The sequence below is a fragment of the Malaclemys terrapin genome, chromosome 3 (genome assembly GCF_027887155.1).
Source record: "Malaclemys terrapin pileata isolate rMalTer1 chromosome 3, rMalTer1.hap1, whole genome shotgun sequence".
NCBI classification, from domain to species: Eukaryota; Metazoa; Chordata; order Testudines; family Emydidae; genus Malaclemys; species Malaclemys terrapin.
In genome coordinates, this window is record NC_071507.1 from 102448093 (window position 1) to 102475882 (window position 27790).

The 27790-nt window shown below is 38.7% G+C and overlaps 1 protein-coding gene across 8 annotated transcripts in view; it reads right to left on the minus strand.

Moving 5' to 3' along the window:
- ADGRG6 (adhesion G protein-coupled receptor G6) overlaps positions 1-27790 on the minus strand; it is a 194464-nt gene that overhangs the window by 50227 nt on the left and 116447 nt on the right. For all 8 annotated transcript variants that reach the window (XM_054022316.1, XM_054022315.1, XM_054022312.1 and 5 more), the window contains 5 exons: positions 22585-22653; positions 17973-18059; positions 10121-10206; positions 6993-7045; positions 6842-6898 (listed from right to left, as the gene is read on the minus strand). In XM_054022316.1, the coding sequence (XP_053878291.1) occupies positions 6842-6898; positions 6993-7045; positions 10121-10206; positions 17973-18059; positions 22585-22653 (352 nt within the window). The remainder of the gene's footprint in view (positions 1-6841; positions 6899-6992; positions 7046-10120; positions 10207-17972; positions 18060-22584; positions 22654-27790) is intronic.

The following is a 27790-nucleotide window of genomic DNA, read 5'->3' on the forward strand; positions in this document are numbered from 1 at the left end:
ATTACAGCAGAATTTTCTTTTTTCTCTTATTCCTTGTACAATGTTAATTGACTGAACTAATTATATATTTAATATGTCCTTTTTCAGAATGCAACTGTAGTCTCTCAGGTACCAAGTCATTATTAATTAGTTTTATTATCATTGTAAACTTATTGTTCAGAGGCTAGGAATCCATTTTTTTAAATACATACAGTAAAATTTTCAAAAGCACCTAAATGTCTTAGGATCCTAACACCCATTGACATTCTTTGGGACTTAGGCTCATAAGTCACAAGGCACTTTTGGAAATTTGACTTAAGTCTGCTATTTCAGCTTCTCTCTACATATCTTACTTTGTTATGCAGTTTTTGAAGATGAGCAGAAAAATTTTAAAGATGTTTGTAAATTAGAAGTAGGTTTAAACATACACTGGGATACATGCGGTAAGATCTGCAGCATAGACGGGTGCATGACTCGGAAGGAATAATTTAAACTACTTGTTGCTGAATTCTAAATTAATTGCAACTATTCAAGAAAAAAGAGCCAGCCATGATTGTGAACTACTCAATGAAAACATCTGGTCAATGAGCAGTGGTGGTCCACACAGCAGGCAAAATGTTCAAATGTATAAGGAACAGAATTAATACCGAAAATCTGATAATCCCATCATATAAATCAATGGGAGGGCCCTTTCCTGGAATAATTTGAGTTCTGATCACCTTACCTATAAAAAGATATAGCAGAATAGAGGGAGTTTGGAGATGACCAACAAAAATTATTTGAGTCAAGGACAGACTTCTAAATGAGGTAATATTGATAAGACTGGGAATGATAGACATATACACAGTAATTTGTGGTATAGAGAAGGTAAGTCAGGAGCTTCTGGTTACCCTCTCAAAATACAAGAAGAAGTGGATATTTTAGAAGGGACATAAATCCTCATGTTTCAGGATATAAACTAACCACAAACGGACTTGGATTAGGAAGAAACTTCTTCTATGGATAAATTATTCCATAATTTTTCACCTCAGGGTTTCTTACATCTTCCTCTGAAGAATCTGGCACTAGCTTTTTTCAGTGACAGGGTTCAGGACTAGATGGCCCACTGCTCTGATCCAATATGACAATTCTTATATGCCCATGTGTCTTTGTTTGGGTTACATTCCTAACCATAGAATTGGGATGGCAAGACAAATAGTTGACCATACTGAATTTGCTTCATAACATAACATTTGCTTTGCACTGGTATTCAGTCTTATATAGGCGCTTACTATTAATATAATACGATATGTCATGATGCAGTGTAAAACCTACAATCTACTACAAATTAAAAGGGGAGTGCTGCAGTAAAGGGGAAAAGAAAGTGTTAAAATCCATGTTGTGTCAACAGTGACCTAAGGCTGATGCCATCTTATGTGAAATGAATTTGTTACATTATCATTAAGTTGTCGACATCACAAAATAACCAAGTACAACTAGCACTCTGATAACTTCAGGCCCCACCCAACTCCCATTGAAGTCAATGGAAAGGCTCAATGGAAGACAATTGGAGCTGGATCAAGGCTCCTTATTGGCAGTTGCATCAGAGAGGCCAAGGACTGAATGAGCACACAGTTTGAATAACCCATATGCTCACAGAGGTCTTCCCTACAGGTCATGGCTAAAATATACTAGTGGGGCTTTGTGGAGAACCTTGTACCTTTTCCATGGATACCAAGAGGACTCCAGTCTCCAGGACTTGGAATTTGGTATCTTTCATAAGCAAAATATTTACACAGAAATAAAACACTTTTAAAAAGCAAATGTGTGTGCACAGGGCTGGATTTTCAAAAGTGCTCAGCATTCTGCTCCCATTGAATTCAGTGATATAATTTCCATTGGCTTCAAAGGGAGCAGAGTTGGACCAATGCTGAGCGATTTTGCGGTAGGTTTAGCAGGATTTTTTAAAAATAAGAGCAGACATTACAATTGTGTTACTTTTTATGAACGCTGGTATTTATACTTCATAATATATTTGAAAGCAATTATGAACAATGGGAGTGTCGGCACTATGCCAGCTTCCTCCATAAACTCTTATGTGCCTACTTTACATTTTGTCACACACTTAAATGACTAAAGATAATTTACCAAAAACAATAAAAAAAAAGAACAGGGGGTCCTGCAGCTGCTAACTCTTGGCTGAAGCCATAGCACTTTCTAAACAGTAGTCTATCTTGTCTCAAGAATCCTTCCCATTAAACATTCCATTAAACATCCCATCACCCAGAATTCATCAGAAGCCTGATTCTCTTCCTGCTGAAATTAATAGCAAATGCCTACTGACTTTAATGGGCAGAATCAGACCTGGTAGAACTTTTTTTCTTTCTTGCTAAGCTCTTTCTTTTCATGTCTAAGGGAAGAGATTTCTACGTAGATTTAGCAACTGATCTTTTAAACATGCTAACAGTGACTGACGTTTTTATTTGGATGAATTGTTAAACAGTAGTTAGAACTGCTATTTCCCGTAGTAGCAGTGATTAAGTACAGAGTATAGGCCAAAATTATGACAATCAAGTAGTGGAGGTTGGAGCAAGCACAAGCTTATTTTGCTGGTAAGTGGAGAAAAGCTCATATATGAAATCAAGGCTCAAGGTTTGCAAAATTGCTTGGAAAAAAGCATAAGGAAAGTTGGGGTGCTGAATAGTTCTGTGGAAGCCATTTCTTTTACCCAAATGACCCAACCTTGATCATATGGCTACACCTGGGATCTGTAGGATCTTTCTGGGAAAAGCAGCAGGAGCAGCAGAAGAAATGTGTGGTGTCAAAAAGGGCAAGGAATCAATGGAAGAAACAAAAAAACATGCAGATTTTATCTGCAGAAAGAACACAAATTTACTTTATTGTTACAGATTTGTGCAAACTGGCAGGGACAAAAGACCACCATGCTCACAAACCATTGTGCTTATGCTCCATCTGGAGTGTCCTTTTAACTCTATTTTGAAACAGCACCTTCTGGGATAGAGACACTGCTACTAAGATGAGAAAATTAAACACACATAAAACTACAGCACTGTTGTGATAAAATTCTGTCTCTTACTTTAGTTAATAATCTACCAATGCATGATATTGTCACATTGCTGCCATCCAGAGATCTTTACACGTGCTCAAGGTGCTGATAATAATGTTCACTTTTGGACTTGGCATTGCATGAGACTCTCATCATCACATTGAATTATCACATCATAAGCACAGTGTACTTTGGATCGCTTCAACTCATAGAGCTCAGCAATGCAAGAACAACAAGCCACTTCCATGTTTTTATTTTGTTTTTCTCTTATCTATTTTTAACATGCCCCAAAATGACAGCTTCTCCACTCCCATTTTCCCTCTGTGTAATTCGGTCTCTCTGGGTTCTGCATCCATCACTTCAGGAGGTCTGATGAAGAACTGTACTATGCTGAGACTGTTTTAAAAGTTATGGCTGCAATATAGCAAATGAGGGTGGAAACAGATTAGAGTAAAACAGCAGAAAATGACTAGAGGGGAAGCAGTTTGGAAGTAGTTCAAACTATTGAATGAAATAGTTATACGCACGGGTGAGGGCAGAGAGAGAGCGAGAGAGAGTGAGGTTAGAGCATTAAAAAATTATTGGATGAATGCAAAAAAAGAGGATAGATACTAAGACAGACAAATTAAAGAACCAAGACCATGATTCTGAGCAAAAGTCAGAGAAAAGTAGGTGAGAGATGATGTTGAGTGAGTTAAAAAGACGAAGACAAATAGGATTAAATCTACAGAAAATAAAGCCTAAGGCCATGCTGCTTATGGACTAGGACTGAAGTTTTAAATTTGGAGCCAACCTGGGTTTAGAGAAAACCTGAGGGAAAATGGAATGAAAAGTATTTGAAAGCAAAGGGAAATTTATTTGACAGATGACATACTGGGCTTCCTGAAACTAAGAGATCAGCATTATTTATGACTGTCCATAGTATGGAAAACAAGAAAATATAATCTTTGATAATTTATTTACAAAATCCTTATGAATACACATTGAGAGCAAGATTCATCCATAAAAAAAGAAAGTTTAAGACCTTCTACCAGATTATCCTAAAAGTAAGAAATAAACATTACCTCCATTTTGGATAAAGATTTACAAGTGTCACCAGCTAACTTTTGACAGGTATAAATAATACCCTAAATGCTATTTGGTTTCTTTAGAATCTTGTCCAAGAAAAACTTGAAACTGAAAAATTTTAACAAACATTTTAAAGTCAACAGTCTGGAGGAAGTAGCAGGGGGAGTGGTTTTTTGGGTCTTCACCTGGGATTCAATTGATTTCCTCTTTGTCAATACTACAAATACCTGTGCATTAATATATGTGAGCTGCAAGGATTTGAAAGACTGGTCTTTAGAGACAGGAACAGTGGAGACTACTGGGAAGCTAAATTTCCTGCTTTTGCAATGACAAGATAGTGTATTGTGAGAAATGTATACACACTTGTTGCTGGCACTGGAAGAATACAGGTTTTCCCAGTGGATTCCACTCTATATGGCATTATGAGATGAAAATACATGCCACTAATATAAAAATACTGAAAGATACAGCATGTGATTTTAATTTCTAATCAAAACACCCATTGAGCTAAATTCCACCCAGGCAATCTCAATTATTTCAGTCAGTTTCTTCAGACGTAATCAAGGTCCTTATAGGTCTTTTATTTTTTGCGTGGTATGTGCAACACAACAACCTAGAGTATATGAAACAGACTCTTGTTATATGTAACATGATTAGTATTTGAAATAAATAGTTCATAATGAAGGGACAATGCTTTCTATTCTATTTGGGCCTGACCCAAAGTCTATTGAAGCCACTGCATTTATTTGGTCTTTGGATCAGACCTTTAATTCTGAAAAATTGTACAGTATTGAGTTAGACACAATCCCCATACCTCTGAAATGCAATGTGATGAGTGAAGTATCAAGAAAAGGGGGTGTTCATATCCAGTGCCCGTAAATTCACATTGTTAGATGTTAGGAGGAGTCATAAGAGCTAGATTAATTGCATAGCAGCTAGGCTATCTCCTGCAACATGACAGTGAACACAGTGGGATGAGAAGGATATTGAAGGAGCAATATACACTCCAAGAACTAAAAGAAAAGGACAAACTCTTACAATCAGAACTGCACATGCCTATTTCTAAAAAAGTGATTTAGAGGGTGGTTTTACTCCCCAGCCAATACTTTTAGATATCACAAGGTACTCTGGAGTAACGCTGAGGGTTATTTTTAAATTAATAGTTTAATTTAGCACTTTATTTTGGATTCTCTGGATTTTGCCTCCAGTTCCTGAAGGCCTGTCTGGGGATAGTCTTCTGATAAAGTCATGTGCAGAGCTGAACAGGTATCTCAGGGCTCAACGCCTATATGGTGTCGAGCATTCCGGGCCTGACTCAGCAAACCACTCTAAGGGCATGCTTAATTTTAAGTATGTGACTAGTCCTGTTGAAATAAAGCTCACATGCTTAAAATTAAGTAATGCTGAAATGCTTTGCTGGATTGGGCCCAGAAGTTTTAGCACCTTGTCAGACAGAGCCTTTACAAAGACTTCCAGCACTGTAAGTAGAAAGAGATATTTATTTCTTCCTCTTTCCCTTCTTTTCTTAGGGATCAGGATATAGAGAAAAGGGAGGGAAAAGAAGTCCTAGGGCTGATAGGAGGAGGATGGGAGGCTGAAACCTGCTTGAGTCTCCTGTTACTGTTCTAGGGGAGCAGGGCTGCTGACAGGCTGGGCAGCAAACTTCTCTGGTAAGAGATGCAAAGACACTGGAAGGAAAAGCTTTTCATCCCCTCTGCATCCCTTGATTCCTTCCCTCAGTGGTGACAACATCCATCTATCACAGGCTGTTGTCAGGTCACTAAGAGTAAGGAAGAGTGTACAAGAACTGAGAGCATCAGAAACTAGCTCCGGATAATGATCCCTGAATGGGCTACCATGGGATAAAAGGCTCTATCCTATCACAACAATTCTCATGTACATCTTAACAACAAAGCGGTTACCTACATTGCCAGGAGATGCACTCCATACTCAGTCTCTCGTTACCCCACAGCAGCCATTTTGTTTTGGCCACCTGCCCTTGATTCAGTCAGAAGACCAGCATCCCTCTCATTTGCCTCCCACACCCTGGACTGAGATTTTCAAAGAGACCCCATGCAAGTTAGGTACCCAACTCTCACAGGCTTTCAGGTAGTTGGACCCCAAACTTTCTTAGGCTATCTTTGCAAATCCCAACCCCAGTGCCTAATCAGCAGCCCACTGAAATCAGGAAGTGAGGGCATGTGGTAAGTAATGTGATTTGCATCAACTTGGCATTCAATTTCAGCATGATTTTCTACCACCTGGGTCTTGATCCATTGTCCATTGAAATCAATTGAAAGACTCCTATTGACTTCAATAGGCTTTGGATCAGGCCCTTAGAGATGAGGCAGAGGAGAAAAAATGCCTCTTTCCAGAGATAGTGCTTAGATACCAGTGATGGGTACTACAGAAAACCCTAAGATAGATAATGCTGGGACAGGAGAATGGATATTGCTTCCCATGTATGTTAGACAGGTCTGCCACATTTTGTGACAGGTAAAAATTAAGTTTTGAAAAATGATCAGCCAAGTTTTAAGGAGCTCATTGAATAACCTGATTTAAATCCAAGGTAGTTTAAATTACAATACACATCATACCAATGTGAGGCTTGTGTGCAGATCCAGGACAGTAGGTGGCCATAAATGACATTTACCAAATGGAAAGGTGTGGCCCATAGCATGCGATTATGTCACACCCAATTTTGATAGTACGTGTTGCCTTTATCACTAAAAAGTCCCAGAACGTTACCTTTGATCAGTGCTTCTTTTCTCCCTTGGCAGTTTGTTCACAGTGGTTGGCTGAATACTTAAAAAGCAAGAAGCATAAATATCAATTAGTGTGTGGTAACTCCACTAAAGGACTTAAATCAGGTATTTTCCCAATCATCACCAACATTTACCTGATATTGACCACATACACGGTATAATTCCAGTTCTGGAAGGTCTGATTTAGCTGAAAAATACAGAGAGAATAATTACAAGGATGGAGTGGTAAAGAAAGGCCCCTGCATTATCTAGCAGAGTTTATAAGCTCACCTTCTCCCACCAAAAACAATACCTTTATTTGGCAAAATGAAGAGACTAACATTTCCTCATTGTGAGATTATGGCCTTAATAGGTGTATATATTTACCGGTGCAGAGTGGAGGATTTCAGTGGGGAAGGGACCCTTAATAAAGGCACTGTGCAATCAATAGACAACTGTAAGAGGTGCTGAGACACCCCCCCCTTCTCCCCCCCCCCCTTGCCCATGACACTGTTTCTGTAAAGTTTGTGGTTGGAAAGATTTCTGGGCACTGAATGATATGGGAAATACACTGTAAATGTTCATCAAAAGTCTATAATCTGCTGCCGAACCTCTCTGTTTCAATTTTTTCCTTTAAATATGCATGAAGTGCCCAATCCTGCCCCACTGAGGACAATGGGAGCATTACCATTGACTTCAATGGGTGCAGAGCCTAGTCCTAAGTGCATAAAGAGGTGGCATACTAGTTTCTATTCCCTCTTTCCTCCCCTCAAAAAGTTCAGACCACATGGAGGGGTAGAGACCTATGAAGCGGAGTGGTTACAGAGGATGTGCATGGTTTGGTTTAAGCTGGGGAGGGAATGGATTGAGCTGCCTGGCACCACCGCCCTATGAATGACATTGGAGGGTTTTGTAAATCTGGGGAGGATTATCAAATTGTAACTTGTGGGGATGAAAGTTCAGTGGACAGAGAGGGTTTGTTTGTTCATTTGTTTGTTTCCCCAGACTGTGGTCTTGAGAGGAAATTGAGAGTTGAGAGAGTACCTGTACCGGGGAGAAAGACTCTGCGGCCTGCCCTGGAGGTGCTCAACTGCTTTCCTTCAATGACTACTTTACAGTGGCCAAGAGAGTGGAACAAAGTATTTTTTTGGCCATGTTCAAGAATTAAAACCCAGATGTCCATACTCAGTGACTTCAACGCCATAGCAGTGAACAATTTCATCAGATCACCATGGATCTTTGCAGTAGGGTGATTGGCACACCGAGACTAGATCCTTCGTAACCTCATTGTGGGAGTAACATACAAGATGGACACACTGTATTTAATCCATTTTAGGGCGTGAGATCAAACGGAATGCAAACAGTCCAATCACTCAACTACTCCATTGATCCCCCGCTAAGGATCCTACACTGTATGAAATAACTAGCTGGAGCCAACTGTGCTCTGTGGACCAGCTTTTCACTGATTGCTTTAAGAGCACTGTGGGGATGTTCTCTAAGATATTTAGATGCAGCAGGTCAATAAGAATATAGTGCATAGCTGTCACTTTTCAGCGCCAACGTCCACCAAACATTATCATTAAATCTACCTCAGTCATTTTGTAGAGTATAATTTATTTTAATAATGAATGTACAGATTCAGGGTCTCTTGCTACAGAAATCTAAATACTGCAGCTTTGTGTCAATAAATCTATCATCAGGAAACTATTTTTCTTTTGGAAAGAATAATAGTAATAATAAAAAAATAGAAAGGCTGCCCCTCCACATGTACATAGTAAAATGCCCACCACAAACCGCTAACAAAAAAGTAATGAGCCTCAGTTACATCTATCAACCATCACCTGATCTAATTTACAATGTGACACTTTATGGAAAGTTATTGACATCAAAATGCTCTAAAGCAGATTCCAACTATTGTATATTCCCAAAGTGTTTTGCCCCAAAATTTGTTTTAGGGTATAAAATTATGTGTAGGTAGCGTGCAAATATCACTTCAGATTGCTGTATTATCAAAACTTTTCACAGATATACAGTAATTTACCATTAAAAATTCTTTAAATTTATATGAAAAATAAAAAGGAGGCCTTCTAGGCCTCCTACCACCAAATAAATAAACAAATAAAATAAATAAATAAATAATAATAACAACAACAAACAGCTATCAGAACATAAAAGTACATTCTCCCACATATCTAATCTGTATGAAACAGCTCCCTAATATGAGGTAAAGAAGGTTATTGTACTAAATCAAATTGTAAAACACCTCATAAACAAGAACAAGATCTTACTGTGCTGCCTACTTTTCTGCTTTTGTATATGTGTTGACCTCATTTTTAAGACAACCTCATACATGCAATGTACTTTAGCTTGAAAGCAATTAATTACACATAAATAAATGTTACGGTCAACATTAGGAAAAAGTTATTTTGGAAAATTCCATGGTTCCCCTGGGCTATGCCTTCTCCAGAAATATTATATTTGACGTTCTTTGTATTCTAATAGTAGCTTGCTAATAGAAGTCTTTCTGGTGGTGTCTTGATTATTATTTTCTGATCTTTTCCTCGTCACTTTGATGACCTGTGTTTGCAGCCCATCCACTTATGCACATCAAGCTACATTTGGTGGCTTGACATTTCTAGATCCCTTGTATCAACATAAAGCTAGCCTGGCATGGGGAGAGCATGCTACAATAAACAAGGCAGTTTCTGGTATTATGACAATCATAACAAGCATACATGGCTTTGAGAATCTCTGCTCCAGACATACACAAACTCTGGTCCATGAACCACTAGTAGTGTTGACCCCTCATTTCTATTGCTGTAGAGTAAAATTTCAAAAATGCCTAAGTGACTTAGGAGCCTAAGCACTATTTTTGATTGTGACTTAGGCACTTAGGATCCTAAGTCCTGTGGACTTTGAATGAGACTTAGATGTATAAGGGCTACATTTTCAAAAGTTCCAGGTGCCTAACGCGCATTGATTTCCGTCCCTAAATGCCTACATCACTTTTGAAAATGGGACTTAAATTCCCAAGCTCCTTATGTAACATTTGAAAATTTTACCCAGGGTACCTAAGGGCCCAAAGAAGGAGCATGTTCCCACTGTTTTAACTACTGTACAAACAAATAACACAGAGACAGACCCTGCTCCGGAGAGTTTATAAACTAGACTAACTGGTTTCTTTGATGTTCTCCCTTTTCCCCAACTCTTATCAATTTGATGTAATTTAAGGTGCAGATTCACACATATACAACTCTCATAAATAGGAAGAAACTTAACTTACCCATTCGGCCACCACACTCTGTACTTTTGACTCTAAGATGGGCTTGTAATTGAAGACAGTAATGGAAATCCTGTAGAATAGCCCCCCTGTCCATTAAAAACAGTATTACAAATATCAGAAACATTGAACATCATTCATAATATATTGCCAAACTTTATATCATATATGCCAAACTTTCTCATTTAAAATTTTAAGACCTTATTTTTGTAGCAAAAGATAACTTGGTGAATAGGGCCTGAACTCACATTTTGGTATACCCAAAATTCTCGTTGCTATTATAGGAGTTTGAGTGCAGGAATGCAGGATTGGGCCTACTGTCCAACAAAATGGAATTTATACGTAAATATGACTCTGTATATGACTGAAATGTAATTGTGAGATCCTGAAAATGCCATAAATATAAAATAATCATAAATACTGAGGGCTGGTCCTCACTAACCCCCACTTCGAACTAAGATATGCAACTTCAGCTACGTGAATAACGTAGCTGAAGTCGAAGTATCTTAGTTCGAACTTACCGCGGGTCCACACGCGGCAGGCAGGCTCCCCCGTCAACTCCGCGTACTCCTCTTGCGGAGCAGGAGTACCGGCGTCGACGGCGAGCACTTCCGGGATTGATCCGGGATCGATTGCTTACCGCCGGACCCGGAGGTAAGTATAGACGTACCCTGAGTTTTCAAACAGGACATAATCTAGTGTAATCTAGAAGAACTCCACAGATTTTACTGGAGTCTTTCAGGATTTATAATGGTCTGAGAGTAAAATGTGAACCCATCAGTTTAAAAGCAACAAAATAACTGAGTACAGAATTTGAAGATAGTAGGGTTGGATGGGTGTTTCTTGGACACAATACTGCATGAAGAATCTTTGTTCTCAAATTCCAGGTTAAGTTTGCACAGCTGGCAGTTAGAAAGACAAACCATATTTTAACTGTAAAATGAACAAACTTAATCTGGAAAGCCTTGAGATACAATAAATCTAGAACTTCATCTTGCTATTTTTTAAAGATTCACATTTTAGATGACAGTGAAACTTTAGAACATGAACAAGACTATTTTGAAGTAACAGTAATTAACTTTAGATAAATTCTCCCTAAGCTCATGAGGATGGTAAACTGCTCTTTTTTTCTGTTACAAAATTTCACACATACATAAATAATAAATAAAATAAGTTTTGTTCCAGGCCATTTTGTAACTCAAAAATTTGACTTTTCACAAAATAAGAATTGTGCTTCAAAACACTGCTAAATTTTGCCAGCTTTCATGGGAAATGGGTTTCTCTGTGTGAAATTCATCTGGATGTGGAGAGGTGGCACAAGGACCTCCAAACCAATTAAGCTCCACATGTGGACTGTGGAGGACTCCACCAGCTGAGTGGCCATACAGGTTACCTACTCTCTATGAACTATGGAAAAGGTATCAGCACTGCCTCTGCATGCCACATTAGTCATGGGCATGGTCCACAGATCTCCATTTATATAGATCCTATGACTTAAGTGGGTGCGGAGGGACTGTGGCCGCTCTTACAGCCCATTGGCTGGAGTAGCATCAGAGGAGAGGTCTTGCTGTGGTCCTGGCTTGCAATGGAAGAGCTCAGAGACTCAGGCTTTTCTGAACCCTTTGAGATTTCAAGTTCAAAAATCAAAGTCAAAACTTCAAAAATGCTGAAGATTTTGTTAAAATAGAAGATCATGTTACAGGCTGTTGAAAAAATAGAATCAGTTGAATAGATTCTAAATGAGACTTGAGATTTTCCAATTTCATTGTAGATATTTTGCATCGCCCTACTCCTGAGCTTGCTTTTCTCTTTGTTATGGGTCACTCCTACTGCCACTAAGGTCAGTGTGAAAACTACTTTTGAATTCAACAGTGCAGAATCAAGCCCTTAAAGGAAACTTGATTGCCAAGTAATGTTTTAAGTAAACTCTCACAGCAAAAGGTCATAATCCTAAAGGACACTAAAGTATGTTTTCCTAGTTAAAAAATAAATAAATAAAGATAAAAATTCATGATTTGATTTACTTGAAAATGGCATTTCCATTGTTATCTTTACTGTGATTTTTTCATGGAGGAAAGTGGAATGTTTAATTCTGGACTCAGAAAGAGAAAATATACTGTACTGTAAAATACGCAGTATATACTATATATAGTTAATGTATTTTAACATTATAACATGTATATACATATAAAATACATGGTGTATATACTGCATATACATAATTAAATACATGGTATGTATTATTTATAGATAATGTATTTTACGTGTGTGTATATATATATATATATATATACACACACAAACACATACAAAGTGTCATAGTATATGTATAGTCTCTTATATAGTCATATAGTGTCATATATATGAGTGAAATCATCTCAATGTACAAAATCAAAAACTTTTCTAACACAGCATCTATTAACTAGTGTTAAATAGTTTCACAGTCACCACCACATGATGACCCAAAGCGTGTATCAGTCAGACTAGCAAAGAACTACTCTACATTTCTAATCACTCTCAGGAGACTACAGGACAGCTGGTGAATCCAAAAGTGCTTCCCCACTTAAAATTGCTCCCCCCCACACCTTAAAAATGTTGCTTGGAGAAAATTATTTTTACAGGAAAATAATTGATGAAAAGTGGACTGAAGCAGTTTAACATTAAAAAATAAATAAATAAAAATAATTAAAATTGCAAATATATAGAAGATGAGCACAAATACCAGGATTGGATTCCCCCTATCCCTCCATGTTACTCACATTTTTCAAAACTTTCATTGTTAAATTTGAGCTGGACCCTGGATTTGACTTCTTAAAATAATCAAAGCCACAAAAATGTAAATACTGTAATTGAAAAAAATCCAAAAATATTTAAAAATAAAAATAATGAACATCAGAATAATAAATAAAGAGATGGCAATCAACTTATTGTCCCAGCAGTCTCCTTAGAGCTCTATTGGTTAGAGAATGGGAAGATAGCTATTAGAAACCACATGTTAATGGCACGTGCTAAGATTATTTTGGAACATGGTGCAAATTCCCTCCTAGTGTAATTAAGTTGCTATTCTACAATCTACATGAAGCTACATGTAAGGATTAAACCCAGCTATTTCTACATCCAGTTCTACAAAGCGCATATCTAGCAGATGAGGTGATATTTTCTCTACATCTAGCTTAATGCCTTGACATACTGTAGTTGACCTCAGGTCCACACAGGCAGCTCAGTTCAGTGAAAGAGTTACATAAATAAAACAAAACTAATTTGGGGGAGCTGGTAAGTGGATTCAGTGGTCTGTCAGGGGTGAAGATTTGGCTTGTTCCAGCAGATGCATTGGCCACGGGATTTTCATATGCTGAAATAGAAGACTGGTGGTACATTACTTGAGAAGCTGATCTTTGGGACTGCAAGACAGAATGATGAATAGTTGCTCCGGTTATTGTTACAGCATGGTTTAAAATACTCTCAGTGGCATGAATAAAAGTCCCACTGTATGGAGATGACAGAGATATTGCACTGGCCACTACTGAAATTGTTGTTGGTTCCAAAATAAAAGAGATATTTGTTATTTTTCCATAATCGGTGTATGCCTCAAAAGAAAGAGGCATTGTCTGTAGTTGCGAATCAGTGGCATGAATATTACTGGAATTCAAAGAGGACATTCCTTTGTTAATAAACCCTTCAGTCTGTCTGCTAGAATAGTTGTATACCTCCCATTCTGATTCTTCTCCTGAAAGAAGTGAGTCAGTACTTGACATCAGTAAAGTAGTACTCCCAATATTTACATCGTAGAGCACTCCCATTTGAAGAGAAGGAGTCAGATTGATTTCTGGATCTTTAACAGATTTTTGTTCTAGAACAGTTATGTGGCTTTTAATTGCTAGCTTTGTTAGTAAATTTAACTCTGCTACATTCCATAGCTGACCCAAGCTTGGTGAAATTTGGTCAAGATCATTTTGAAGACTTTGTGATAGTGAGGGTGTAGAAAATAACAATGATGTTGAGTAGCTGTTAGGATGTGCACTGGCCCTGATTTTTTGTTCTGAATTAAGACTGTCTGTTTTTTCCAAAGACAATGTCATTGTGAGGAAGTTAGAATGCAGTGAGCTGTGTGTTCCTACAAAATCAGTGTCTACATCTGGCTGAACATTACTTTTTCCATTATCAAAAGCACTTGTTGGATTACTTTCTCTGACCATATAAATGTTTTGTGATTGTGATAGTCCATTAGCTTTTGTATAGGTTACCGAACTCTCTGATGATCTGTCAGTTAAACAGGCAATATAGTTATTCTCTGTACACGAAGGCTGGGCTGCCAAGTAAGTGAAGAAAATTGAAGCAAATGTCTGCCTATGATGTTGGAAGGTCATGCCAATTTGATCAGCACTTGAAATTTGATCCCAAGTCTGTATGTGTAAACTAGCAACACTTTTGAATTCGTCTGTGAAAGTTGCATGTGAAATATCAAAGGTACTCATCTGTAACTGCATGGAAGGCTGATATGAAGACATTTCCAGTGAAGGGAAATGAGAATTTGAAGACACTTTTATGTTAGGAGAAGTGGTCATTTTTGACTGTGATATTTTCCTTTTTGTATTTTCTGAAATCCTTAGTGAAGAGATCAGAACAATTGAACTAAAACTTTCCATATCCAAAGATGACATATAGCTAGAAAAGTTCATTTCTTCTGTTCCATAACTTGATGTATTGATGATGGTAGTGTGCATAAGGATATTATCAGCCCCAGTAGGGGAACTCAAAAATGGCTGTTTCTCTGTTGTGGAAGCAAGTGGTTTATTAAATGAGAACCACCAGCTTTCTGAAGGTTCCCCAGAAAACTCTGGAGACTCTTGTTTGAAATTATAGTACAAAGTCCAAAAATTTGCTGATAAAGAAGGAGCAATATTAACATACTGTGTTGGCAGACCCAAATAGCCTGGTTTCCAGCTGTTACTGATTCTGTTCATGTTTTCTGGCTCAGGTGTGGAAAAAACAGAATCTTCATGTAGGTTGTCATTATGAATTGTATCTAAACTACTTTCTAATTTTTCATTTCCAGGGATCTCATTTGGTTTCCTTTGCATATTTGCAGAGGGTTTTAAAGAATGAGGTATATAGTTGCTGGTAGAAATAAGTGTGTTGAAGAGTTCAAATTCATCTTCTGGAGAAGATGCTTCTTCCTCGTCCTCTTCTGGCAATTTGGTCAAAGGTCTAAATATAAATAAGTCACTTTTCAAATATGCATGACTCAAGGATTCTTGATAAATTGGTGAAACAGTAACAATGTGTTGAAATTCTGAACTTCTCTTTCTTGTTGCTAGCAAGAGTGCTGACAATCTTAGCAATTCTGTGCTGTCTTCCAGTGTTAGAAGAGTTTCTGTTGGTTGGATATCAAGCATAGAGTCTTTATATATTTCTTTTATATCTTGGAAGAAACTAGATGGGTTTGAAAGTTGAGTCTGTTTGGAGGTTACCTTTTTAAGGTTTACTGATTGATGCTCCTTAAGGTATTTAAATTTTGTAGACTGCAATTCATCATTTGCTTCTGCATTATAAATGCTATTCCTATTAGAATCATCTTCCATAATTTTCTTAGTGGATACAAGGTAAACATTTTCAGGTGAAAATTCTAGTAAGTCCAGCCTACTTTTTTGAAAAGATGACTCATATTGTGTAGAAGTAGCAGATAGGCTAGACAGAGAATGATGGTTTTCTTCTGGAATGTCAGAAATAACATGATGATATGATGCAGCATGGTTCCACCAGCTGAGAGATTCCAAGACATTGTATATACTTTCATGTGAGGAAAAGGATGCGCCACTATTAGAAGAAAAAATCTGCAGGGGTTCTTTTGTGTGTTCATAAAGGGTGCTTTTGCTCATCAGAGTGAGGAATGCTGACTCAGAATTAGTATAATCCAGTCCATTAGTCAAAGTCCATGTTAGTTCTGCACTAAAACTTTCACCCTGCAGAAGAGAAAGTCCTACATTCTTGGAATGATCTGTAACCGTGGGGGTTGTTGGTATTTGTGCTATATCATAAATCTCATTCAGTAAGCCACTAGAATGATTCAAAACACTATTATGGGTTGACTGATTTATTGTAGTATTGTGCTCTGTAAAAGGATCCAAGGTACCAACTTCAGTCTCCCCAGAAGCAGCTGATGTGGCCCCAGAAGTAGGTAGGAAGAACAAGTTGTGTGCGTTTTTTCTCTCTGGATTTTGTTCCTTAGATGATGAACTTTTACTGGGTTGGAGAGGCCTTTGTCTCACTGGCCAAATAATTGGGGTTGAGATAATTCCTATATTTTTTACCCCTTTTATCATAGAATCTTGCTGCCCTTGTAGTAGTGAGTGGGAGGATTCAGGTGAATTTCTCTTCATTCTGAAGATAACTGTAGCAGGAACTCTTAATTCCCGCAGGTCTGTATGTAGCAAGCCATATAGTTAATGGATGAAAGAAAAATTATTTATACAAACTAAATGATTCACCTCATGTCAGAAACTCTCAGTTAGCTCAGTGGAAGTTGTATTTGCTTACTTTAAGTATGAATTTGGCCTCTTGTCTTTTAGTCTTTTTGCTTTATGAAGAGAATTTTATAGACAACCACAAGATTTAGACATCCAATTTCCATTGATTTTAATGGAAATTAGGCATCCAGTTTCCCTATGTGGCTTTGAAAATCTCAACCTTACTGTAATGGGTTAACTGTTCAGTCTGAACATCTAGGGATTGGCTCCATAAATAGAAATGAAACACCCTTTGACATAAGTGACTCAACGCTTTCCAGGGTCTGGCTCTTTTCCTCTAGAGTACAGTCAAATATCAAAGAAGAAAAATATAGGTACAAACTACTAAATTCTATGATGAACTTTACAGTAATGTTTGCAGGCCATAAGAAGCTATAGTATAAAACTATCAGAGGTTTTAAATCCTCCAACAGAAATGAACGCACAATCATTGATTTAATTCTGTGGAGCCCACTGAAAATGAAATCCCTGCAGACAAGGATTTTTGTGAGATCTCCTGTGATATTTTGTAGAAAACCAATGAAAGCTGTGTTAAAATAGTTTCTTTCAATTCATTACTATTATTATTTTTACTTAATTTGTATTTTGGTAGCTCCCCTGACATGCTACACTATCTCCTGAGGAAAGTGATCTCTCAGAACTTGACAAAATCTCAAAGGAAATCTCTACTTTCCTGTGAATAGCAGTGGGCTTATAATTGATTCATCTGGTACCATTAAAGTTTCCCTAATCTTCCTGAATGAAAACTACTATATTCAATGTTGTCAATATTTTCCTAAATAAAACATGATCCCGCTCCCCTTGAAGTCAATGGAAAGATTCCCATTGAGTCAGTGGAAGTTGTTTGGCTCCATCAGACAGATTCTACTTGGCTTCTCAAACTTACCAATGGGGAATAGATAATTCCAAAGTTCCACTGGCCCAGCTGAAAACGTCGCTGCTATGTGGCACCTAAACAGCAGCTATGTTAAAATGACTCAAAGACATGTCTATTTTTATCCTCTTTTTAAAATATCTATCTTGGCCCTGTGTGCTTTGAAGATTAGTGAATGAATAATATAAATAACAAGTGATACATAATGTAGAAATGGCTCGCTTTTATACAAGAAATATGCAAGCATGTTAAACAAATATTGGGCCTGATTCTGTTCCCAAACCAGTTTTACATGATTGACATGGAGTAACTCCTGATTTACACTAGTGTAATTAAAAGCAGAATCAAACCCAATATGTGAAACTTGACATTTAATATATTTAAATAAACCTTATAACACAATACATTTGCTTTAGACACAGTACAAGGAAAAATGTAACACAGGATTTCTTACCATCGTTTGGCTTATCGGTTCTATTAGTATCGGGCATGTTAGTGGTGACAGTGGGTGATGGAGGAGTAGTAGGATTTACAGTAGTAGCTGGTAACAAAGATGAGAGAAAGGTGAATTTGCATGAAACATGAATGTTAATGTGGTCAGGCACAATGGGAATAATGCATGAAAACATATATAGAGAGTGAAGGAAACCATTTACTATACATGTTAATATGCACACACCAAACTTCTGTATAAAGTGATGAATATGAATGAACTGATGTAGGTTCCAGTCCTGCAATCCTTACTCCTGCGGACTTCAGTGGGAGTAAGGGTTGCAAGATCAGTCCTGTACTGTCCTCACAAATTCGGAATCATTTGATAAGATCTTCAGTGAAGAGTTGTGCAAAGGCCAGAAAATAAATAACATGGCTTCAAAGACACACAAACTACGAACATTCGCTCGTGAAAAAAATAGATGTCTCTACCCAGGGAAGGAAGATGAAGAACAACTGTGAAATTAAAACACCAGTGTAAGGATCTAATTAGCTCCACTAAGATCTGTATAATGAACAGAATTAAAATCATACATGGAATATTCTCAATAAATTGATTTTCAAAGCTTCATGTACTGTACAATTCCTACTGATATCAGGAGGAATCACCTCACACAGCACTGCAAAATTTATCCCTTAGGGACTAGCTCAAATGCATTTTCAGTTGGTACAGAGAAGATAGACCAGAAAATTCCTTTCAGAACAGAATAGGTTTGTGTGTTTACACAGAACATCAGCAAAACAATTAATAATCATATCACTGCATTTTAAGTAACAGTTTGGAAAAGAAATGTTTTTTATTCAGTAATTCTCAGGGAACTCAAACCCAACATTGATAGTTTTTTGCTGGAAAGTTCTCTTTACAATATGAACACTTATACACCATAAGCTCTCAACCTGCCATGTTCTTTTCTGATACAATTTTGGCCAACAACCAAGCTCCAAAGCTTATGAAAGTGTATTTTCAGCAGGGTTTGTTTTTTTTCCTAGTTGCATGCTATGTTGTTTTTGTTACAAGCTTCTTGTATGATTTTTTGGTGAGAGAGAATAAATTTGTTTCACCTTTGTTACTTGTATTCTATTAATATTTTATTAAGCAAAACAGAGAAACAACTTAAAGAATTTGAACACACAGGTTTATAATTCAGTAGATCGAATGTGTTCAACCATTTATATAATTATGACAAAGAGGACCTCATTAGCCAAATCAACAAAAGTGGTAAAAAAGAAAAAGGCATCCATCCCTATTACCAAATGTTGCTATAAAAATCTAAGGTCTTTAACCCATAAAAAAACAGCATCCGTTCTTTTTCTTCAACAATTGCTTTTATGACACTGTGGAAGTGAGTTCATTAAAAAAATGCTTGACATCTAAATAGTGGCAACCTATCCAAAGGATAGTAATCAGTAATAATTATAAACAGATGACCAGGCTTATGTGGGAGGGAACAGGAGCTGTCGATAATGTTCAGTGTATCACATTAGTTTATAATACTTCCTATCAAACTTAGATCACTTGAAATGCATAAAGGTTAACAAACATTAAGTATAAGTTAAAAGCTTTCTCTTTGTGACTCCATTTCTGGGCTAAATTCCAGATACTTCATGGGAGATGGACAGTACTTACAGTGAAAGAAGTAGGAGAATCTGAAAGAGAAGTGGAAGTTTAACCAACTTTGACAGAAAAAGCTAAACGTTTCTTTGCATTCTAGAGTCCTAGTAAGCATAGGCAGCTTGATTTTCAGAGGTGCTGAGACTTCAAAGCTCTAGATGAAGATAGTGAGAGCTGCAGGTGCTCAACATTGCTGAAAATCAGGCCTAGTTTGTTGTGTCACATTGTGAGAAGGAACAATGTTCTACTTGCAAATTGACGAACATCTTGCCAGAATGATCAGGGACTGAGAAAATGTACACACAATTTTCTTCATCATCTTGGTAGCTTGGATACAGTGCTGTTCCATGCAGTTCTAAGGGTGAGTTGTGATCTGAAACAAATTTGGTTTGATCTATTTCCCCTTATCTGTTGGAAAGACAATGTCCTTGGTTTAGGGACAGCCACCACCATAACTTTCTTCAGCATCCACTACTAGCCGGTTCACGAAATTGGTAGCATAGGAGGACACGATGTGTATCATCCTCTTGGTAAAGTGTTTAAATAATGGCTTCCTGATAAAAGGAGATTAGTAGGAAGGAAAAACTGAACAAAGAGGAATCACAAAATGAACAAAATTTCAGCAGCCTGTATGCAGATGCCTTAGGTACTTAGGTACCCGCTAAAGTGAAAGCATAGGCTTTGTCCATTAAAGTAATAAAATTAATGTTATAGTGGCAGCTTAGTTTAGCTTAGTTTGTAACATTCTAGCCTCTCAGACAAAAAACCATGGGCTCAAGGGTAGTCTGGGAAGCTGTAACAGAGGGTGGTTTTACTCTGAAAAGTGACTACACAGAAATGTCACATTCTTATAAATCAGATCTCTTCCTCCTGAGATTTCAGAATCACATCTGCTGAGAAATAAGTTTTTAAGGCTTTTTACTCCTTTTAGCACTACAGAGCAGCTAAGAGCATAACACAGCTAAGAGAGGCATATGGATCTTATTTCTTTAAACCAATAGAATTGTTTACTAAATTCCAAACACGTATAATTGATGGCATAATTTGGCGATTTCATAACTAGTGATGATGCAAAAAAAAAAAAAAAAAAAAGGGCAAGAACCCACACTGACCCTAAGAGTCCAAAGAAAGTTTGCAGGTTTGGCAGTCAGAAACACAAACACATACACACTCTCTCTCTCTCTTTTCAGTTATAAGGTGAGCAGATTTGATCTGACACCATTGAAACAATAAATACAGAAATGTGCCATTTTAACAGAATCCGGTCTCAGAGTAGGACAGCACATTAAGAAACACCATCCTTGGATGTGATAATATTGCAGTACCGACTGTTTGTCTGGTGCAAATCTTAGATCTCTGGGTATTCTTCTAAAAAGACTATCCTGATGTCCTGGTTATCATAATCTCATCTCAATAAAACTGGTTTTAATAACCATGACTGTGTGAGAGCTATTACTGAGTTCATGATGGCTGCCACATTTACCTAAGCAGTAGTTCCAGGACCAGTATTTAACTCATTATTGCAAAGTACTTCGGGTGCCTTAAGTCCAAAAGATGCTATTTAAAACTAACTTCTGGACCCAACTGGCATTTCACCTTAATTGTGGACTTTGTAATCTGGACATCAGTTTAGATCTAGTTTGAAACACTGCAAGTATATGCTCCAGCAGCCTGAAGTGGCTAAAACTCCATTATAGCCTGCTATAGTCATTACCCTGGCTCCCCACCAGGAGTTAATTTTACCCTCTGTTGTTAAGCTCAATATGTTTTATTTTTACTCTTTACCACAGAAAGAGTTCCAAGAATCTTAAGTCCTTCCTCTTTATTTACTTTTCTTTCCCTCCTGCCTCTGCCTTCTATCCCTTATCCTTAAAAGGGTTAAATTACTTGAAATTATTTTAGAGCAAGTGTTGCTGCTGCAACTAGCATAGAGCTGTATGAAAGTTTTATAGAGAAGTTTAACCCAACTAGTAGGCTCTGGGTTCATGAATGCATTGGGAAAGTAGGCCTGCCAAATGCATGCCAGGGGGTTGTGCTGAATTCCAACCACCAGGCAGAGCTGCAGGAATTGATTGGGGGTGAATCCCTATGAGTAATCCCTGCAGGATTGATTCACATGGCACATGGAAGTGGAACTTTGCAGTGTTCACCCAGCTCTAGTGCTAATCTTGCAATGTCTCCCCAAACTATGCCCCTGGGCACCCCCAGTCCCACCCCTTCCCTGCGCGCTTCCCTTTGCTTCCCTGTCATTTTCTGAGGGGAAGCAAAGAAATTCTGCAGAGGGCTATGAATTTTGCACATGCACAGTGGCGCAGAATTCCTTCAGGAGTAACTCAGCTGATCTGACCCTTCAAGAGGTCTGATATCATGACTCTTGTTGTGACTGACAGACATGTTGATACCTATATGATCATTCAGTAGTATGGCTATGGGGGGAAGGCCAGAAAATCATCAGCTATTACAATAAGTAGTTTTATTATATGAATAATAACAATTACACTTTGTATTTGTATAATACCTTTCACCTGAGGATCTCAAACCATACTGACTAACAATTAATTAAGTCTCACAGCCGCCTGTTAAAAACATCTAAATAATGATCAGCTCCTGTAATTACATCAGTTTATGCCTGATTTACAGATTTTTCTACCAGCGTTAACAATACAGCCTTTAACTGCAGGAGGAAAAGAGATGGGGAAAGACATGAAACCAGTTCGTCTTTGCATTAGCATATGATTGTTAGGTTTTGGACTTGACTGTATTATCAAGAGTGTGATCACATTCTTTCTACATACTGTATGTATAGTACACCCACACATTTGTTGAAGCTAAGAAATTCCTTTCTTTGCTCAGTTTTCTAGAGGTCAGCCTTAAGAAGTTAAAGTAAAATGAAATTAAAAGAAAAGAAAACAGGGAGATTTGGTAAAGCTGAAAAATGCAAAAAGTGTCTTTGGCTTCTTACCTTGGCAAAGGCTTCCAAGATTTTCACAACTAGTTGGTTCAGTTATAGGTGGGAGAATTAGGTATGAGCCTTTAAAATTAGGAAAGACAAATCATTAAAAATGATTGGTATATGATACATAACACTGTCATATCTCAAAATACATTAGGTCATGCACTCGCAGATCTTTTTCTGGTTTATCTCAGTGGGAAACCTGATATGCTATTTTGCTCAGAAGACTCATGTATGAACATTTCCCTATGTTGCTGACAACTCCAGGAAAGTTCTGCTGGCTTGCAAGTTTGGGTCATATCTAACAATACCTCCCATCTTCATGTTTTCCAAGATTTCTGTTAGATTTAGCTACACAGCTCCCCTGGAAATCATTGAGTAGTGTGTGGCAAAATTCCACCCAACTGTTTAAAAATGTACTAGTTAGTGTGGCTGTAGTGCCTATGCAGAATTAATGGATAACAACATGGCATCTTCAAGTGAGTTCTGAACTCAGTTGAGGCAATGTAGTCTACTAGTGTACTAGTCAGAGAAATTCCTCTAGGGAGATACCAAGCAGATAAGCTGTGATTTAAACAGTTCCTGTGTGCAGGGCGTGGGCATGATTAATGTTCTGGTATGCATGTATAATAAACAGATAAAGATATCAAAATGTGTGTTTACTGAATCATATCAACATGCACATATTTTGGTGGCATGGAAACCCAACTACATATATAACAGTGACCAACTGAGCAAGTAATGGGGTAGCTGCATTCATTATATTTTGAATATCCCTATGCTTCAGCTGCACATACTACTTTTACACATTATGTTGAAAATAATGGGACCAAATAGCATGGCATACTTGATAATGCACATGTGCAGAAATAATACTAAATAAATACTAAATACTTAGATAAACAATATTAAAAAACCCAGTATGTGTAAAATGTGAATGGGCCAGATGTCTAGGTGAAGTACAGATGTTTTGTGCTATATGGCTGGCTTGGTCTGCCCTTAGAACCAGCATATCTTCCTGGGAGAATCACCTGAGTGCAAGAGGGTTCCTTTAGTAGCGCACAGCTACAGAGAGGTTCTGCTACCACTACCTTTGCCTGCAGCTATGTTAGATGGGGAAAGAGGGTGTGTCCAGAGGAAGAAGGCATGGCTGGGACACTTCTATGCCACATCCCCTGGCTGCAGTTTTTGGCCTCTTTGGATTGTTAACAGCCAGTGTAAATTAGCACAGCCATAACAGAAGATCTGGTCCAATAAGTTTGGGGCTGGAGCTGCATTCTAAGGTTGCCAACTCTCTACTCACACAAATCCGAACACCCTTGGCCCACCCCTCCTCCGAGGCCCTTCCCCTTCCCTGCCTCTTCTCTGAGGCCCCGCCCCCTCTCACTCCATCCCCTTCCATCTGTCGCTCTTCCCACCCTCAGCCACTTGCTCATTTTCACTGGGCTGGCTCAGGGGACTGGGGTGCAGGAGGGGGTGGCTGGGGGTGAGGGCTCTGGTGTGGAGCCAGGGATGAGGGGTTTGGGGTGCAGGAGAGGGATCCAGATTGGGGGGTGGAGCTGAGGGGTTCAGAGTATGGGAGGAGGCTCTGGGCTGAGGCAGGGTGTTGAGGTGTGGGAGAGGGTATGGGCTCTGGGCTGGGGGTGCAGGTTCTGGGGTGGGGCCAGAAATGAGGACTTAATAGTGTGGGAGGGGCTCCAGGCTGGGGCAGGGGATTGGGGGGGTGAGGGCTCCAGCTGGGGGTGCAGAATCTTAGTGGGGCTGAAGGGTTTGGGGTGTAGGAGGATGCTCCAGGATGGGACTGAGGGGTTTGGAGGGCAGGAGGGAGATCAGGGCTGGGGCAGGGCGTTGGCTGCTGTGGGGGGTGAGGGCTCCAGCTGGGGGTGTGGGCTCTGGCGTGGGGCTGGGGATGAGGGGTTTGGGGTGCAGGAGGGTACTCCAGGATGGGATTGAGGGGTTCAGAGTGCGGGAGGGGGATCAGGGCTGGGCAGAGGGTTGGGGCATGAGAGGGGGTCAGAGGTGCAGGCTCTGGATGGCGCTTACCTCAAGCAGCTCCCAGAAGCAGTGGATGTCCCCCCTATGGCTCCTATGTGGAAGCGTGGCCGGGCAGCTCTGCGTGCTACCTGTATGTAGGCGCGGCTCCCGCAGCTCCCATTGGCCACCATTCCTGGCCAATGGGAGCTGCAAAGCTGGAGCTTGGGGCAGGGGTGGCTTGCGGAACCCCCTGGCTGCCCCTACACCTAGGATCCGGAGGGAGGACATACTGCTGCTTCCAGGAGCTGTGCGGAGCCATGGCAGGCAGGGAGCCTGCCTTAACCCCGCTGCGCCACTGACCAGACTTTTAATGGTCCGGTCAGCGGTGTTGACCAGAGCCTCCAGGGTCCCTTTTCGACTGGGCGTTCTGGTTGAAAACCAGACACCTAGCAACCCTGCTGAATTCACAGAAGTCACTGGGAGTTTTGTGGTTCACTTTAATAGGAGCAGTGTCGGGCTCATTAAAAAAAAAAACAGAAAAAGTTAAAAACAGAAAAAGTAGGAGTGAGGGTAAAACTTTTAAAATTGCCTAAGTGACTTAAGAGCCTAAGTACCATGAGAATTAGGATCCTACATAATTGCTGAAAATGGGATTTAGACACCTAAACCACCTAGATATTTTTGAAAATATTATTCCTATTCTGTTCCTGCTAGGCATGTGGTGTGGTTATTGGTGTGCTGAGAATGAGCTAGGATGGAGCCAGGTGCTCATCACTCAGCAGCAGTGAACCCAGAGGTCATGCAGCAGAGTGGGATATTGCAGGCTGGAGACCTGAGAGAATACAAGGCCAGGCTTAAAAGTATGATGAAGTGTTTTTCCATGAAATAACTTGAAACTTATGGGATGGTGGGATGAGTTACATATTTTATATAAGAAACTAAACTCCACTGAGCATCCTTTGCAAGCCACGTGACATCCTATGTGAAGCATTTTTACAAATATATTTGCTAATGTTAATAGGTTAACACCCTGAAAGCTGATCCCCTATTGGGTCTTTATCAGAGTAGAGTGGCTAAGTAGCTACCTGAAGGTCACTGTAACTTCCACTTGACAATAGACCTCACTTTAGTATTTTTTTAAAGATGAATATGCCTGGGCATGATGCTAACCACACCCTTTTTTGTGTTAATCAAGCCTGGTTTTGGCCAGACCATGTCATCTCTCAGTGCTCAGTAAAAGAAGATATGAGGATCTGAATGTCAACATACTTTGAGCTGCTGCTATATTTTCATCAATATCGCCTAAGCATATCAACCCTTTACACATCTTGCTTAATTCACTTTTTGGACTTAAAAGGGATGGCCAGGTATGACTGAACCAATTAATTTTTGTATTAATGTGGGTATAGGATAAGGACATGTACTATTGGTATCAAATGCAGCTGATGATTTTATAGTGAAATGAAATACAGGCCCATCTAAATGACGAGTAGCATTAGTGTGCTGTCTTAAAAACCCAGAAAAGCCCAGCACCACTATACAGTGGTAAGAACATGAACATGAATCAAATTCTGAATGGAATATTAAACCGGTAAAAGGCACAGTTCTCAAAAGAAAGCTATCTGCAGCAATTTGTTGCTGCTCATATGTTCAGTAATTCCATTAGCAAATGCTGTCTGAAAAGTCTGTTAACTGCAAATGAAAATAGAGCCCTTTGCGGAGTTCAATAATGCAAGTGACATTCGCATGCAAATATGCTGCATTCACTAGTAAGTGTTCAGACTGCTTTGTTAATTAGTTTCTTTCAGCTCCTTACCAAAGCATGAACAGGGCAGGATGAATCTCTCTTTTCTAAACAAACCCTTGCTTTGCAATTAAATGAATCCTTATCAGTAAGATAAAGTAATCTCTCTAATGTTGCTAGTTCTTTGTTGGTTGATGATAGCCTGACTCATCAACTCTTACTTCAAAGGTTGGTTTGACAAAGAGTTCTTTATTACTCAAAAAGATGACGAGAAGAGAAAAATCTTACAGGTGCATCCTCTGGGGTTTCTAGCCGAGTTTTTGAGGTGGTATTTCTAGGGTGACCAGACAGCAAGTGTGAAAAATCAGGACAGAGGGTGGGGGGTAATAGGAGCATATATAAGAAAAAAAAACTCAACTATCGGGACTGCCCCTATAAAATCGGGACATCTGGTCACCCTAGGTATTTCTCACAGTACTTTCCCTGAGGAAATGTTATAGTTGGGTAAGCCAGTAGTATTGTAATAATTTAGCACGCCTGGGAGAAGGCTGAAAAGGGCGCTGGAGATTTCTCTTGGGCTTTGGGACAGGAGAGGTACAATTATCTAAGGAGTCATACTTCCCTTGGAGTGCTTGGCCTTTTTGCACTCTTACTAGAGTGTGGTGTAGGTGGGTAAGGTGGCTCTTTCCACTGCACATACACTACTACTGATTTCCCAAGTAATATCTTAGCTAATAAAACTTTTTGGGGACAGAGCTTGTATCTTCGTACGTGTTTGTACAGTGCCTAGCACAGTACAATGGGGTCCTGGTCCTGATTATGGCCCTTGGGCACTATTGTAATATTTTAAATATCAAAACTAATACATATGTAAAACAGAGTATTAATGTATAAAACCTGGGGCCCACTACCTTGCTAGTCTGATGAGTATTCATGTTTATTTTTTACAATAATTTTACAGATGGGAGAAAAGGAACCTGCCATTGATATATTTCAGTGACTACACTTCGTTTTTAAAACATGAAATAAGGGGAGCATTAATATTTATTAGGGCTGTCAAGCGATTAAAAAAATTAATCTCGATTAATCGTGCTGTTAAACAATAATAGAATAACATTTATTTACATATTTTGGATGTTTTCGACATTTTCAAATATATTGATTTCAATTACAACACAGAATACACAGTGTACAGTGCTCACTTTATATTTATTTTTGGTTACAAATATTTGCACTGTAAAAAACAAAAGAAATACTATTTTTCAATGTACCTAATACAAGTACTGTAGTGCAATCTCTTTATCATGAAAGTTGAACTTACAAATGTAGAATTATGTACAAAAAATAACTGCATTCAAAAATAAAACAATGTAAAACTTTAGAGCCTACAGGTCCACTCAGTCCTACTTCTTGTTCAGCCAAAAGCTAAGACAAACAAGTTTGGTTACAATTTGCAGGAGATAATGCTGCCTGTTTCAATGTCACCTGAAAGTGAGA